This window comes from Chiloscyllium plagiosum, unplaced genomic scaffold (assembly GCF_037043375.1).
Source record: "Chiloscyllium plagiosum isolate Xiang-an unplaced genomic scaffold, Cpla_swu_hap1 HiC_scaffold_12, whole genome shotgun sequence".
Classification (NCBI taxonomy): Eukaryota; Metazoa; Chordata; class Chondrichthyes; order Orectolobiformes; family Hemiscylliidae; genus Chiloscyllium; species Chiloscyllium plagiosum.
The window spans coordinates 99,549,334-99,566,300 of record NW_028270150.1 but is presented as its reverse complement, the minus strand read 5'-3'; the positions used below and the strand labels follow the sequence as shown (position 1 = coordinate 99,566,300).

The following is a 16,967-nucleotide window of genomic DNA, read 5'->3' as shown; positions in this document are numbered from 1 at the left end:
TCGCAAATGACTCCCCACTGTCAGACATCCACTTCTTCATTTGAAAACTGTCATAATCACCCACAGTCTCAAATTTCCACCATCCTTTCCTCACGAACTATTGCCCCATCTCCTCCTGGGGCTAACATATCCAGTTCTGAATTGAGTTTGAACTGCGGTGGGACAACGAAGACTTTAGTTGCCAAGCAGTGAAATCAGACTTCCTGCCATTGTTTCTGCATGCTGTGTACCTGTTTCTTCTGAAAGGACAAGAAAGAGATGTGGATCAGGCTATGTTTGTGGGGAGAGATTTAACATTTTGTGCAAGTGATATTTAACTAGACAGTTTCATTTTTAAAAAATGGCCTGTACTGTGTTCCAGCTCCAACTTAGATTATTGTACCTCCAATTTTCACTATTTGTGTTCATGCTCACTTCTTCTCAACAAAGTTCTGTGTTAGAAGGAGAATGTGGTACAGGATGCGTCAGGATGGAGTTGAATCTCGGCTGGAATCACCCTGCCGCATTGACAACGCTAATTCTCCCCTTGCGCAAGAAAATTGAATGTATCAGAAAGAGTCACAGAGACTCTGAGTACAGTTAGCAACCAACAACTCCCTTCTGAATTAGACTTAATCATTTGAAAATAAGGAAAATTATTTTCTGAAAGGGAAATGAATCACTAGAGTCGCTGGAATTCAAGAATAAGAAATGGGCAATTTAATTTTAATGCATTTCCCTCTCCAGATTGATGATTTGATAAAGAACTTTGACGCAGAGGTTCGGGTTGTTGCCCACCAGAAGTGCAAGCTGGATATCTCCATGAAGATGGCAGACCTACGGCAAGTTACACTTTTTGAAGAGGTTCTTCTGTTGAAAGAGTTCGAAAAGAGTGAAGACATTTTGCAGGAACGTGTCAATCAACGCATTACTGAACGTCTAGAAACACAAGTGAGGCAGCAATTTGTTTTTCATTGGTTAATAGGAATGTTTTTAAAAATGAGCTATTGTAATATTTTCATTTTTTGTCAAAACTTCTTTAAATTTTCTTTCATTTTATGCCTCTAACTAAAAGGTGGTGAGTGCAATATTTCTACAGAATTTATGCTGCACTCATTTACAGGAATGTTGCATAAAGGGAACATTCTGGAAGGTGGTTATTCATGCCCCACTGCCTTTGCTAGTTCTCAGAAAGACAATCTTAGCCATATTCAGTGTCCTTTTCCCATTTATCCCACTGATGTTGTGCTGTCTCTTTCAAAAAAATACAATTCGTTCTGTACCATTTCCTTGTCCTTTCATACATACAATTATAAAGAAAACAATTACCAGATTTAATAAGCAGCTTATTTGTGTAAAAGGGTGCAGAGAAGTGAAGGGAGTAAAATTAAGCAGATGATAGTACAGAATTCATTAGTAATATCTCCCTAAACCTGTCAGTAGAAAATATAAGCTACATACATATGAATTAGAAGCTGGAGCAGGACTTCTTGCCCATTGGGTACACTGCAGCATTCAATAAGATCATGGTTAACATGAATACTTCACATTCTCATTATCCCCAATAACCTTTTACCCACTTGCTTATCAATAATCTATCTTTGCCCTAAAAATGTTCAAATCTTTGACGAAGTGAGTTCCTAAATACCTCAAACCTCTGACAGTAAAAGCTTCGCCACTGAGAGTAAAATAATTCTCCTTATTGCAGTCTTAAAGGGGCGATCTCTTATTTTCAAACAGTTACTCCTAGTCATAGATCCTAGAGGAAACACCTTTTCCTGAAGAAGGGTTTATGCCCGAAACGTCGATTCTCCTGTTCCCTGGATGCTGCCTGACCTGCTGCGCTTTTCCAGCAACACATTTTCAGCTCTGATCTCCAGCATCTGCAGACCTCACTTTCTCCTTTTTCATATCTACCCAGTCAGATCCCCTCAGGATCTTACGTGTTTAAATCAGTAGAGGGTAAGAACATAAAAAGGAGAACCTCAAAAGTAGTAATCTCAGAATTACTATCACTGCCACAAAAGAGCTAGAGTAAAAAATAACAAGATAAAACAGATGAATACATGGAGAAATGATGTAAGAGAGTGTGATTCAAGAGACATTGGGACCAACTCATGGGCATGTGGGATTGATAGAAGGGTTGCATTGGGGCAGGAACAGAACTGATGTCCTCGGGCGGGAGTTCACTTATGCCATCGGGAAGGTTTAAATTAGAATGGCAGATAGATGGGAACCTGAGCAGGGAGATGGACACAGGAGAAATAGAACATAGAACAGTACAGCACAGAACAGGCCCTTCAGCCCACCATGTTGTGCCGACCACTGATCCTCATGTATGCACCCTCAAATTTCTGTAACCATATGCATGTCCAGTAGTCTCTTAAATGTCCCCAATGACCTTGCTTCCACAACTGCTGTTGGCAACGCATTCCATGCTCTCACAACTCTCTGTGTAAAGAACCCGCCTCTGACATCCCCTCTATACTTTCCTCCAACCTAGTGTTAGTCATTTCTGCCCTGGGAAATAGTCTCTGGCTATCGATTCTATCTATACCTCTCATTATCCTGTATACCTCAATTAGGTCCCCTCTCCTACTCCTTTTCTCCAATGAAAAAAGTCTGAGCTCAGACAACCTCTCTTCATAAGATAAGCCCTCCAGTCCAGGCAGCATCCTGGTAAACCTCCTCTGAACCCTCTCCAAAGCATCCACATCTTTCCTATAATAAGGCGACCAGAACTGGACGCAGCATTCCAAGTGCGGTCTAACCAAAGTTTTATAGAGCAGCAACAAGATCTCATGACTCTTAAACTCAATCCCCCTGTTAATGAAAGCCAAAACACCATATGCTTTCTTAACAGCCACTTGGGTGGCCATTTTAAGGGATCTATGTACCTGCACACCAAGATCCCTCTGTTCCTCCACACTGCCAAGAATCCTATCCTTAATCCTGTACTCAGCTTTCAAATTCGACCTTCCAAAATGCATCACCTCGCATTTATCCAGGTTGTACTCCATCTGCCACCTCTCAGCCCATCTCTGCATCCTGTCAATATCCCGCTGCAGCCTACAACAGCCCTCTATACTGTCAACGACACCTCTAACCTTTGTGTCGTCTGCAAACTTGCTGACCCATCCTTCAATCCCCTCATCCAAGTCATTAATAAAGATTACAAACAGTAGAGGCCCAAGAACAGAGCCCTGTGGAACACCAATCACCACTGACTTCCAGGCAGAAACAAGGATAGAAACAAAAGACAGAAAGATAAAAAGCAGAAGGCAGAGAAAAACAAGGATGAGAAATAAATGGGGCAATAGTACATACTAAAGCGAAGATAGAATCATAGAATAGAGTCCCTACAGAGCAGAAAAGGGCCGAATGACCTCTCAAGTTTGCACTGATCCTCCAAAAAGCATCCCATCCAGACCCAGCCTGAACCCTGCATCCTATCCCCGTAAGCCTGCATTTACCATGGCTAATCAACCTAGCTTGCACATTCCTGGCTACTCTGGAGCAAATTAGCATCCACTTAACCAGCACATCTTTAGACTGTAGGAGGAAACTGGAGCATCCAGTGGATACCCACACAGACACAAGGAGAATGTGCAAACTCAACACAGATAGTCACCTGAGGCTGGAATAGCTCCAGCCTGGATTGGTTCCCTTGCGCTGTGAGGCAGCAGTGCTAATCACTGAGCCATTGTGCCACCCCAAGATGCTAACAAGGTTAAAAAGACAAGTCTAAAGGCTTTGTGTCTTAATGTATGGAGCATTCACAATAAGGAAGATAAATCAACCTCTTCAGTATTATAAATGCTGTAATAAACCGTGGTTACAATTGCAGAGACATAGCTGCAGGGTGGCCAAGGATGAGAACTGAACATCCAGGGGTGTTCTTTACATAGGCATTGTTAATAAATACATTAATAAGGAAGGATATTGCTTGAAAAATGATGAAGTGGAATCCATATGTGTAGAATTCAGAAATGCTAGGGCAGAAAACGTTTCTAGGGTTGGCTTTCTTCTTTCAGCTCTGCGGTGTGGGTATTGTTGACTGACCAGAATTTGTTGCTCTGCCCTAGTTATCACTGAGACCGTGGTGGTGAGCTGTCTTCTTGAACTGCTGTGGTCTGTGTGCTCTAGGTAGATCCACAATGCTGTTAGGGAGGGAATTCCAGGATTTTGATCCAGCAACAGTGAAGGAATGGTGATATATTTCCAAAAAGAAAGTGAGGACTGTAGATGCTGGAGTCGAAAAGTGTGGCGCTGGAAAAGCACAGCAAGTCAGGCAGCATCCGAGGAGCAGGAGAATCAACATTTCATGCATAAGCCCTTCAGATTTCCCTCCCCACCTCTATCAGCATTTTACATCCAGCAGAGATTTTCTTGCACATCCAAACATCTCATCTACTGTGTTCGTTGCTCTCTAAGTGATCTCCTCTACACTGGGGAGACAGGACATCAACTTGCGAAATGTTTCAGAGAACATCTTTGGGACACATGCACCAAACAACCACTCCGCTCTGTGGCCAATCACTTCAACTCCCCCTCCGCCAAAGACATGCAACTCCTGGGCCTCCTCCACCACCAAATCATAGCCACCCGACGCCCGGAGGAAGAACACCTCATCTTCCGCCTTGAGACCCTCAAACCACACGGCATCAAGGTTGATTTCACCAGTTTCCTCCACCAACCTCATCCCTGATCCAGCCCTCCAACTCGGCAGCACCCTCTTGAACTCTCCACCGACCTTGCAATCTATCTGCTCCACCCTCCACTCCAACCTATCACATTTCCCTCCCTCCTGCATCTACCTATCCCTTTCCCAACTACCTTCCCTCTAGCTGCACTTCCCCATTTATATCTCAGCCCCCATCCCAACCCCCCCACCCAACATTCCTAATGAAGGGCTTATGCCCGAAATGTTGATTCTCCTGCTCCTTGGATGCTGCCTGACCTGCTGTGTTTTTCCAGCTTTTCCAGCGCCACACTTTTCAACTTTGATATATTTCCAAGTCAGGATGAGTGGCTTGGAGGGCAACGTGCAAGGTATAGTGTTCCTATGTATCTGGTGCTCTTTTCCTTCTCGATTGAAGTTGCCATGGGTTTGAAAGGTGCTGTCTAAGGATCTTTGGTGAATTTCTGCAGTGCATCTTGTAGCTAGTACATCTTGCTGTTACTGAGCATTAGTGGTGGGGAGGGTGGGTACTTGTGTCAATGGTGTGCCAATCGAGTGGGCTCCTTTGTTCTGGATGCTATCAAGCTTCTTGAGTATTGTTGGAGTTGCACTCATCTAACTAAGTGGGGAATATCCTTTTACACTCCTGGCATAATGGTCCCAAAACAGTAGTGCAGATATAAAAGAAAGTATTACAAAATAAAATCAAGAGTTGCATGCAATAAGGGTACAACTGTAACCATGGGTGGCTTTAATTTACATTTAGATTGGAGAAACCACACAACAATTATATTGCGGATGAGGATTTCCTGGTGTGTACATTTGATGGCCTTTTAGACCAATATGTTGAAGTATCAACCAGGGAACAGGCTACTCTGCTGTGCAGTGAAGGATGAATTAACAAGTTTGTAGTGTAGGGTCCCTTTGGGAAGATTATCCAGAGCATGCTAGAATTTTTCATTAAGATGGAGAGTGCAATAGTCAAATCCAAAACTAGGGTCCTGAATGTAAATAAAGGGAACTACATCGGTATAAAGCATGATTTGACTAGGATTAATTAGAGTAACTTTCTAAAGGATTTGACATTGGATACGCAATGGTTCGTATAAAGAACATGTACATGAATTATGACAATGATTCATCCCTATCTGGTGCAAACATAAAAGTGGAAAGGCTAACCATGACTTACAAAAGAATTTGAGATAGTATTAGATTCAAAGAGGAGAGTATATTAATAAGGCATAGCAGGCTAACCTCAGTCGTGAGTAAGGTTTTGGAGTCCATTGTGAAGGATGAGATTTCTGAATACTTGGAAGTGTATGGTAAAATAAGGCAAAGTCAGAATGGTTTCATCAAGGGGAGGTCATGCCTGTCAAATCTGCTAGAATTCTTTGAGGAATTAATGAGCAGGTTAAACCAAGGATGTTATCTATTTGGCTTCAAAAAAGGCCTTTGACAAGATGCCACACAGGAGGCTGTTGAACAAGATAAGGGCCCATGGTGTTAGAGGCAAGATGCCAGCATGGATAGAAGCTTGGCTGTCTGGCTAAAGCAGAGAGTGGGGATAAAAGGGTTTTTCTCAGGATGGCAGCTGGTGACAAGAGGTGTTCCACAAAGCTCAGTGTTCGAACCACAACTTTTCATTTTTGGCATTAATGACCTAGATGAAGGAACTGAGGGAATTTTGGCGATGTTTGCAGATGATACAATGACAGGTAGAGGGACAGGTAGCATTGAGGAGGCGGGGAGGCTGCAGAAGGATTTGGACAGGTTAGGAGAGTAGGCAAAGAAGTGGTAGATAGAATACCATGTGGGAAAGTGTGAGGTCATGCACTTTGGTAACAAGAATAGAGACATGGACTGTTTTTAAATGGGGAGAAAATTCAGAAGTCTGAAATGCAAGAGACTTGGGAGTTTTATATCAATGTAACTAGTTAAGTGTGTACAAGAAAATTTTCTGATTCAGTATGTGGACGTACCTACTAGAGAAGGTGCAAAACTTGACCTACTCTTGGGAAATAAGGCAGGGCAGGTGACTGAGGTGTCAGTGGGGGAGCACTTTGGGGCCAGCGACCATAATTCTATTGGATTTAAAATGGTAATGGAAAAGGATAGACCAGATCTAAAAGTTGAGATAACATCCTTGGAGAAAGGCCAATTTTGTTGTGGTTCTGTTCGCCGAGCTGGAAGTTTTTGTTGCAAACGTTTCGTCCCCTGGCTAGGCGACATCATCAGTGCTTGGGAGCCTCCTGCGAAGCGCTTCTTTGATGTTTCCTCCGGTGTTTATAGTGGAAACTATAAACACCGGAGGAAACATCAAAGAAGCGCTTCGCAGGAGGCTCCCAAGCACTGATGATGTCGCCTAGCCAGGGGACGAAACGTTTGCAACAAAAACTTCCAGCTCGGCGAACAGAACCACAACAACGAGCACCCGAGCTACAAATCTTTGCACAAACTTTGAAGGCCAATTTTGACGGTATTAGGCAAGAACTTTCAAAAGCTGATTGGGGGTAGATGCTCACAAGTAAACGGATGGCTGGAAAATGGGAAGCTTTCAGAAATGAGATAACGAGAATCCAGAGAAAGTATATTCCCGTTCGGGTGAATGGAAAGGCTGGTAGGTATAAGGAATACTGGATGACGAAATAAATTGAGGGTTTAGTTAAGAAAAAGAAGGAAGCATGTGAAAGGTATAGACAGGAGAAATCAAGTGAATCCTTAGAAGGATATAAAGGAAGTAGGAGAATACTTAAGAGGAAAATTAGGAGGGCGAAAAGGGGACATGAGATACCTTTGGCAAATAAAATTAAGGAGAATCCAAAGGGTTTTTACGAATACATTAAGGACAAAAGGGTAACTAGGGAGAGAATATGGCCCCTCAAAGATCAGCTAGGCGGCCTTTGTGTGGAGCTGCAGAAAATGAGGGAGATACTAAATGAGTATTTTACATCAGTATTTACTGTGGAAAAGGATATGGAAGATACAGAATGTGACATAGATGGTGACACTTTGCAAAGTGTCCATATTACAGAGGAGGAAGTGCTGGATGTCTTGAAATGCATAAGAGTGGATAAACCCCTAGGACCTGATCAGGTGTACCCGAGAACTCTGTGGAAAGCTAGAGAAGTGATTGCTAGGCCTCTTGCTGAGATATTTGTATCATCGATAGTCACAGGTGAGGTGCTGGAAGACTGGAGGTTGGCTAACATGGTGCCGCTGTTTAAGGAGGGTGGTAAGGACAAGTCAGGGAACTATAGACCAGTGGGCCTGAGGTCAGTGGTGGGCAAGTTGTTGGAGGGAATCCTGAGGGACAGGATGTACACATATTTGGAAAGGCAAGGACTGATTAGGAATAGTCAACATGGCTTTTGCGTGGGAAATCATGTCTCACAAACTTGATTGAATTTTTTGAAGAAGTAACAAAAAGGATTGATGAGGGCAGAGTGGTAGATGTGATCAATATGGACTTCAGTAAGGCGTTCGGCAAGGTTCCCCATGGGAGACTGGTTAGCAAGGTTAAATCATTTGGATATAGAACTGGCTCAAAGGTAGAAGACAGAGGGTGGTAGTGGAGGGTTGTTTTTCAAACTGGAGGCCTGTGACCAGTGGAGTGCCACAAGGATCGGTGCTGGGTCCTCTACTTTTTGTCATTTACATAAATGATTTGGATGTGAGCATAAGAGGTACAGTCAGTAAGTTTGCAGATGACACCAAAATTGGAGATGTAGGGAACAGCAAAGGTTACCTCAGATTACAACAGGATCTTGACCAGATGGGTCAATGGGCTGAGAAGTGGCAAATGGAGTTTAATTCAGATAAATGCGAGGTGCTATATTTTGGCAAAGCAAATCTTAGCAGGGCTTATACACTTAATGGTAAGGTCCTAGGGAGTGATCAAAGAGACCTTGGAGTGCAAGTTCATAGCTCCTTGAAAGTGGAGTCGCAGATGGATAGGATAGTGAAGGGGCATTTGGTATGCTTTCCTTATTGGTCAGAGTATTGAGTACAGGAGTTGGGAGATCATGTTGTGGCTGTACAAGACATTGGTTAGGCCACTGTTGGAATATTGCGTGCAATTCTGGTCTCCTTCCTATCAGAAAGATGTTGTGAAAGGGTTCAGAAAAGATTTACAAGGCTATTGCCAGGGTTGGACGATTTGAACGAGAGAGAATATAAAATTATGAGGGGCATGGATAGGATAAGTAGACAAAGTCTTTTCCCTGGGGTTGGGTAGACCAGAACTAGAGGGCATAGGTTTAGGGTGAGAGGGGAAAGATGTAAAAGAGACCTAAGGGGCAACTTTTTCATACAGAGGGTGGTACGGGTATGGAATGAGCTGCCAGAGGAAGTGATGGAGGCTGGTACAATTGCAACATTTAAAAGGCATATGGATGTGTATATGAATCGGAGGGTTTGGGGAGATATGGGCCGGGTACTGGCAGGTGGGACTAGGTTGGGTTGGGATATCTGGTTGGCATGGATGGGTTGGACTGAAGGGTCTGTTTCCATGCTGTACATCTCTATGACTCTATGATTCTAGTAGAATAGATAAGGAAGAACCAGATGATGTTATGTATTTAGATTTTTAGATGGCTTATGTAGACGTTTGTGGGCAACATTAAGTTACATGGGATGGGGATAATATAGCGGCATGGATTGAGGTTTGGTTGACAAATAGGAAAAAAGAAAGTGGGATTAAGTCAGTCTTCTTCTGAGTGGCAGGCAGGGACTAGAGGGGTACTGCAACCAGTGCTTAGGCCGCTAATAATGTTTATAAATGATCCAGATGAGGAAACAAATGCAGTATTTCCAAGTTTGCTGATGAAACAAGACTGGACAGGATTGTGAGTAGTGAGGTTGAAGCAAGGAGGCTTCAAGGTGATTTAGGAGAAGGTGAGGATTGCAGATGTTGGAGATCAGAGTCGAGAGTGTGGTGCTGGAAAAGCACTGTAGATCAGGTAGCATCTGAGAAACAGGAGAATCGATGTCTCAGGCATTTCTGATGAAGGGTTTATGCCGGAAATGTTGGTTCTCCTGCTCCTCGGACGCTGCCTGACCTGTTGCGCTTTTCCAATACCACACTCTTGACTCTGATCTCCAGCATCTGCAGTCTTCTATTTCTCCCTGTAGGGATTCTGCAAGGTGCGCTCATTGACGTATTATAATATCTATTGCTATAGATCAGAGTAGATTTTAATTTCACTGCCGTCACGCTTAATTTTCTTCTCGTTTTTGTTCTCACATTGAAATAAAGGACAATCAAACCATTGCAAAACAAAGAAAGGGGCTGCGTGTCATTCCTGGCTCAACCACTAATAATTTTGCCATCATGTCAGAAGCTCACTAGTTTAAATCTCCCTGCACAGTCCAGATGGTATGTTGCAGCCACTCCAGTGCAGACTCAAGGCTGTGCAGCACAGTCAGAAATACTGTCTCTCAGGGGTGCCATTAACCTGAGACCCTGTCAGACCACTCACATGGTTGTAAAAAGAGCTGATGGTTGGAAGAACAGAGAAATTCCCACTGGTGCTCTGGTCAATATTCATCCCGTCAACCATTATTCCACTAACCAACACCACTACAATAGATTATCTGGTCATTTATCACACTGCTATTTGTGGGATCTTGCCTGTTTCCTACACTGCAACAGTGCCTAGAGTTCAAAATTAACACGTTGGCTAAAAAGTGTCTTGCGGCATTCAGGAAATATGGCATCCAAATGCCAATCTCTACTTAAGCTACAGGAGAGAGACTGGGAATTCTGAGCCATGTGACTCAGCTCCTGACTCCCCAAAGTCTGTTCCACCATCTCCAAGGCAGGAGTGTGATGGAATACTCTTCTACAATTTCCTGGGAGAGTGCATCCACAACAACACTCAAGAAAATCGACACTAACCAAGCATCTTCAACATTTACTCCCTCCAACACCAACATTCACTAGCAGCAATGCATGTCCACAGGATATTCAGCAGCAATTTACCAAGGTTCTTTTAACAGCAAGGCCCTTTGAACATCTGTATTTCCCAATATCTCTTGAATTAGTAAACATTCTTTGGTTTTTCTCTCACCAAAGTGGATACCTTCATGCTTATTCACATTACATTCTTCTCAAACAGTTGGGGCCCCAGCACTTGATCCTTGCAGTACCCAAGTCATTGCAGCCTGCCATCCTGAGAATGAAGCACTTATTCCTACCATTTCTGTCGGCTAACCAATTCTCAAACCACACCAGTCCATTACTCGAATCCCATGTGCCCTAATTTAGTTTACTAACCTCCTGTGTGCAAACTTATCAAAAGCCATCTGAATTTCCAAATCCATTGCTTCTCCTCTATCTAAGTTCCAAGTAAGATTCTCAAAAAGCTCCAATAATTAGTCTAATATGATTTCCCTTTCATATATCCATGTCATCTGGGAATCTGTCATTATTTTCTGAGAAGACTAGTTATCACATCCTTCATTACACATTCTAACATTTTCTCTAATCCTTTACGTAGTATCTCTTTATTAATACTAATTTATTTCAGTTCCTCATTCTTGGAGACTTGCTGTGTCTTCCTTCATCAAGGTACATGGAACATAGGTCAGTACAGCACAGGAACAGATCCTTCTGCCCACCATGTATGCTCAAATCATCATTTCATATTAACATAATTCTATCTGCCTACTTATCCCTCCATTCCCGGCCTGTTCATATGTCTAAATGCCTTTTAAACATTGCTATTGTATCTGCTTCTGGCACTTCCCCTGACAGCGCCTTACAGACACTTATCACCCTCTATGTAAAGAACCTGCCTCACACCTCTCCTTTAAACTGCCCCCTCTCAATTCAAACATATGAACCCCCCCCCCATGTTTGATTTTCCACACTGGCAAAAAGATGCTGTCTGTCCATCCGATCCATGCCTCATAATTTTATGTAATTTATCAAATTGCCCCTCATCCTCTGACACTGTAGTGAAAACAATCCAATTTTCTAGCTGACATTCTCCATTTCTCTATTCTCCTTTGAAAATTCCCCTGTCTCTGTCTGTAATGGACCCACTTTGTCCTTGTGAATCTTAAAGAAGCTTTGCTGATTCCCAGAATGGCAGCATTGATGTATAAAGAGAGACTGGATTGATTAGGACTAGATTCACTGGAATTTAGAAGATTTAAGGGGAACTTATAGAAAACTATAAAATTCAAATAGGGCTAGGCAGGGTAAACATAGGAAGGATGTTCCTGATTCCAGGGAAGTCCAGAATCAGGGGCCACAGTCTAATGATATGGGGTGGGCCATTTCAGACTGCGATGAGGAGAAATTTCTTCACACAGACGGTGATAAGCTTGTGGAATTTTCTGCCATAGAAAGAGGTTGAAGCCAAAACGTTGATTGTTTTCAAGAAGGAGGTAGGTATAGTTTCTACGGCTAAAGGGATCAAAGGATATGTGGGAGAAAATGGGAACAGTTCTAAGTAAGATGATCAGCCATGATCAGATTGTATGGTGGAGCAGGCTTGAAGGACTGAATAACACACACCTGTTCCTATTTCCGTGTTTCTGTGCTTAGTCCATCTTTATGTTTATCGCTAGCTTACATTTACATTCTCTTTTCCCTTTCTTTAACAGTTTCTTGGCCATGCTTTGCTGAATTCTAACTTGCTCCCAGTCTCTCGCTCACCACTGACAACCTTATAAGCCACTTTCATTGATTTAATACAACCTTTAACTTACTTCTGTTATCCCCAGTTGATTTACCTTTCCTATTGGGATTTTGAGGAGAAAGTGAGGTCTGCAGATGCTGGAGATCAGAGCTGGAAATGTGTTGCTGGAAAAGCGCAGCAGGTTAGGCAGCATCCAGGGAACAGGAGAATCGACGTTTCGGGCATAAGCCCTTCTTCAGGAATGAGGAAAGTTTGTCCAGCAGGCTAAGATAAAAGGTAGGGAGGAGGGACTTGGGGGAGGGGCGTCGGAAATGTGATAGGTGGAAAGAGGTCAAGGTGAGGGTGAAAGGTCAGACTGGGGTGGGGGCAGAGAGGTCGGGAAGAAGATTGCAGGTTAGGAAGGCGGTGCTGAATTCGATGGATTTGACTGAGACAGGGTGGGGGGAGGGGAAATGAGGAAACTGGTGAAATCCGAGTTCATCCCTTGTGGTTGGAGGGTTCCTAGGCGGAAGATGAGGCGTTCTTCCTCCAACCATCGTTTTGTTGTGGTCTGACGATGGAGGAGTCCAAAGACCTGCATATTCTTGGTGGAGTGGGAGGGGGAATTGAAATGTTGAGCTACAGGGTGGTTGGGTTGGTTGGTCCGGGTGTCCCAGAGGTGTTCTCTGAAACGCCGGCCTGTCTCCCCAATATAGAGGAGGCCACATCGGGTGCAGAGGATGCAATAGATGATGTGTGTGGAGGTGCAGGTGAATCTGTGGCGGATATGGAAGTTTCCTTTGGGGCCTTGGAGGGAGGTGAGGGGGGAGGTGTGGGCGCAAGTCTTGCACCTCCTGCGGTTGCAGGGGAAGGTGCCGGGAGTGGAGGTTGGGTTGGTGGGGGGTGTGGATCTGACGAGGGAGTCACGGAGGGAGTGGTCTTTACGGAATGCTGATAGGGGAGGGGAGGGAAATATATCCTTGGTGGTGGGGTCCGTTTGGAGGTAGTGGAAATGACGGCGGATGATGCGCTGCACATGGAGATTGGTGGCGTGGTAGGTGAGGACCAGTGGGGTTCTGTCCTGGTGGCGGTTGGAGGGGCGGGGCTCAAGGGTGGAGGAGCGGGAAGTGGAAGAGATGCGGTGGAGGGCATCGTCGACCACGTCAGGGTGGGGAAATTGCGGTCCTTGAAGAAGGAGGCCATCTGGGTTGTGCGTTTTTGGAACTGGTCCTCCTGGGAGCAGATGCGGCGGAGTCGAAGGAATTGGGAGAATGGGATGGCGTTTTTACAGGGGGCAGGATGGGAGGAGGTGTAGTCCAGGTAGCTGTGGGAGTCGGTCGGTTTGTAGTAGATGTCCGTGTTGATTCGGTCGCCTGAGATAGAAATAGAAAGGTCGAGGAAGGGGAGGGAGGAATCTGAGACTGTCCAGGTGAATTTGAGGTCGGGGTGGAAGGTGTTGGTGAAGTGGATGAACTGTTCAACCTCCTCGTGGGAGCATGAGGTGGCGCCGATACAGTCATCGATGTAGCGGAGGAAAAGGTGGGGGGTGGGGCCAGTGTAGTTGCGGAAGATGGATTGTTCCACATATCCTACGAAGAGGCAGGCATAGCTGGGGCCCATGCGGGTGCCCATGGCTACTCCTTTCGTTTGGAGGAAGTGGGAGGATTGGAAAGAGAAGTTGTTCAGGGTGAGGACCAGGGTACTGGTCGATACGGCGGGAAAGAAAGAAGCGGAGGGCTTTGAGTCCTTCGTGATGGGGGATGGAGGTGTACAGGGACTGGATGTCCATGGTGAAAATAAGGCGTTGGGGACCGGGGAAGCGAAAATCATGGAGCAGGTGGAGGGCATGGGTGGTGTCCCGAACGTAGGTGGGGAGTTCTTGGACTAAGGGGGACAGGATGGTGTCAAGGTATGCGGAGATGAGTTCGGTGGGGCAGGAGCAGGCGGAGACAATGGGTCAGCCGGGGCAGTCAGGTTTGTGGATTTTGGGCAGGAGGTAGAAGCGGGAGGTGCGGGGTTGTGGGACTATGAGGTTGGAGGCGGTGGATGGGAGATCCTCCGAGGTGATGAGGTTATGGATGGTCTGGGAGATGATGGTTTGGTGGTGGGGGGTGGGGTCATGGTCAAGGGGACAGTAGGAGGAGGTATCTGCGAGCTGGCGTTTGGCCTCAGCGGTGTAGAGGTCGGTGCGCCAAACTACTACCGCGCCTCCCTTGTCTGCTGGTTTGATAGTGAGGTTGGGGTTGCAACGGAGTGAGTGGAGGGTTGCGCGTTCCGAGGGTGAGAGGTTGGAGTGGTTGAGAGGGGTGGGGGAGTTCAGGTGGCGGTTAATATCGCGGCGGCAGTTGGCTACGAAGAGGTCGAGGGCAGGTAGGAGGCCAGCACGGGGTGTCCAGGTGGATGGGGTGTGTTGGAGGCGTGAGAAGGGGTCGTCAGAGGGTGGGCGGGAGTCTTGGTTAAAGAAGTAGGCGCGGAGGCGAAGGCGGCGGAAGAATTGGGCACGGAGGCGAAGGCGGCAGAAGAATTGGCACGGAGGCGAAGGCGGCGGAAGAATTGGGCACGGAGGCGAAGGCGGATTAATGAGTTCAACATGCGGCGTGACATCGAACAATTCTTCCGACATTTACTATAAACCGACCGACTCCCACAGCTACCTAGACTACACCTCCTCCCATCCTGCCCCCTGTAAAAACGCCATCCCATTCTCCCAATTCCTTCGTCTCTGCTGCATCTGCTCCCAGGAGGACCAGTTCCAAAACCGTACAACCCAGATGGCCTCCTTCTTCAAGGACCGCAATTTCCCCCCAGACGTGGTCGACGATGCCCTCCACCGCATCTCTTCCACTTCCTGCTCCTCCGCCCTTGAGCCCCGCCCCTCCAACCACCACCAGGACAGAACCCCACTGGTCCTCACCTACCACCCCACCAATCTCCATGTACAGCGCATCATCCGCCGTCATTTCCGCTACCTCCAAACGGACCCCACCACCAAGGATATATTTCCCTCCCCTCCTCTATCAGCATTCCGTAAAGACCACTCCCTCCGTGACTCCCTCGTCAGATCCACACCCCTCACCAACCCAACCTCCACTCCCGGCACCTTCCCCTGCAACCGCAGGAGGTGCAAGACTTGCGCCCACACCTCCCCCCTCACCTCCCTCCAAGGCCCCAAAGGAAACTTCCATATCCGCCACAGATTCACCTGCACCTCCACACACATCATCTATTGCATCCTCTGCACCCGATGTGGCCTCCTCTATATTGGGGAGACAGGCCGGCTACTAGCGGAGCGTTTCAGAGAACACCTCTGGGACACCCGGACCAACCAACCCAACCACCCTGTAGCTCAATATTTCAATTCCCCCTCCCACTCCACCAAGGATATGCAGGTCTTTGGACTCCTCCATCGTCAGACCACAACAAAACGACGGTTGGAGGAAGAACGCCTCATCTTCCGCCTAGGAACCCTCCAACCACAAGGGATGAACTCGGATTTCACCAGTTTCCTCATTTCCCCTCCCCCCACCCTGTCTCAGTCAAATCCATCGAATTCAGCACCGCCTTCCTAACCTGCAATCTTCTTCCCGACCTCTCCGCCCCCACCCCAGTCTGACCTTTCACCCTCACCTTGACCTCTTTCCACCTATCACATTTCCGACGCCCCTCCCCCAAGTCCCTCCTCCCTACCTTTTATCTTAGCCTGCTGGACAAACTTTCCTCATTCCTGAAGAAGGGCTTATGCCCGAAACGTCGATTCTCCTGTTCCCTGGATGCTGCCTGACCTGCTGCGCTTTTCCAGCAACACATTTCCAGCTATTGGGATTTTGGTCTAAGAGGAATGCATGTTTGCTGTCGACTATGTAATACTTGTTTAAATATTGATTACCATAAACTCCTTTAGTTCCCAATCCACCATGGCCAATTTGTGTATAACTTCATAGCTTCCTTTGTTCATGCTGTGACTAGAGGGATATGACAAACATCAGTACTTTGGTCCCGACTGTTTACAATATATTAAATGATTTGGGCACAGGGACCAAATGTAATGGGTGGAATCTTATAGAGGATTAAATAACATGGGCAATGGTGATGATTGTGGCAAAGTCAGACGAAAAATCTGGTCAGGCCTCTCTCACTGTCAGGAGCATCTCAATCCATCTTTTATGCTTTTGAGAAGTAGGGAGGTGTTTTCTCCCTCGACAGTGGTGATTTGCCACTTAAGGGGAATTATTACTTGTTAGATGGCTGTTAATGATCTAAACCACTTTATTAATATCCAAGTTCCTATCTTACCAAGTGCACCAAACAGATTAGACATTGAGTAAACACAACATATGACCTGATTTCATATGCTTAGCAATCTCAGCTCTGAAGGGCCTCCATTTTGGACAAAGAGCATGACCTCAGGATATGCTCCACAGACACAAGCCCACCCACATCCATAGACATTGGTAACTGATTTGTGTGTCAGCCTCTAAGAACCTTCATGACATATCCCTGATCCACTTATAGGACACTTGTGCACTTCAGTGCTGCACCGTTAAATATTATTGTAATACTGCAGAAAGGACACAGTCTGATTAGGGACACAAACCAAGCTTATAGAGTGACTGGGATGCAGCTCTGGGCTGTTCATTCACTGCCATAACATTCATTTATTCTGAGCTGCCTAGGTGTTCACA

At 45.8% G+C, this 16,967-nt stretch overlaps 1 protein-coding gene across 1 annotated transcript in view; it reads left to right on the top strand.

Moving 5' to 3' along the window:
• The window catches only part of cfap44 (cilia and flagella associated protein 44), a 280,936-nt gene that overhangs the window by 233,453 nt on the left and 30,516 nt on the right, over positions 1-16,967 (top strand). Inside the window, exon 26 of the mRNA XM_087993074.1 lies at positions 727-930. Within this exon, the coding sequence (XP_087849200.1) occupies positions 727-930 (204 nt within the window). The remainder of the gene's footprint in view (positions 1-726; positions 931-16,967) is intronic.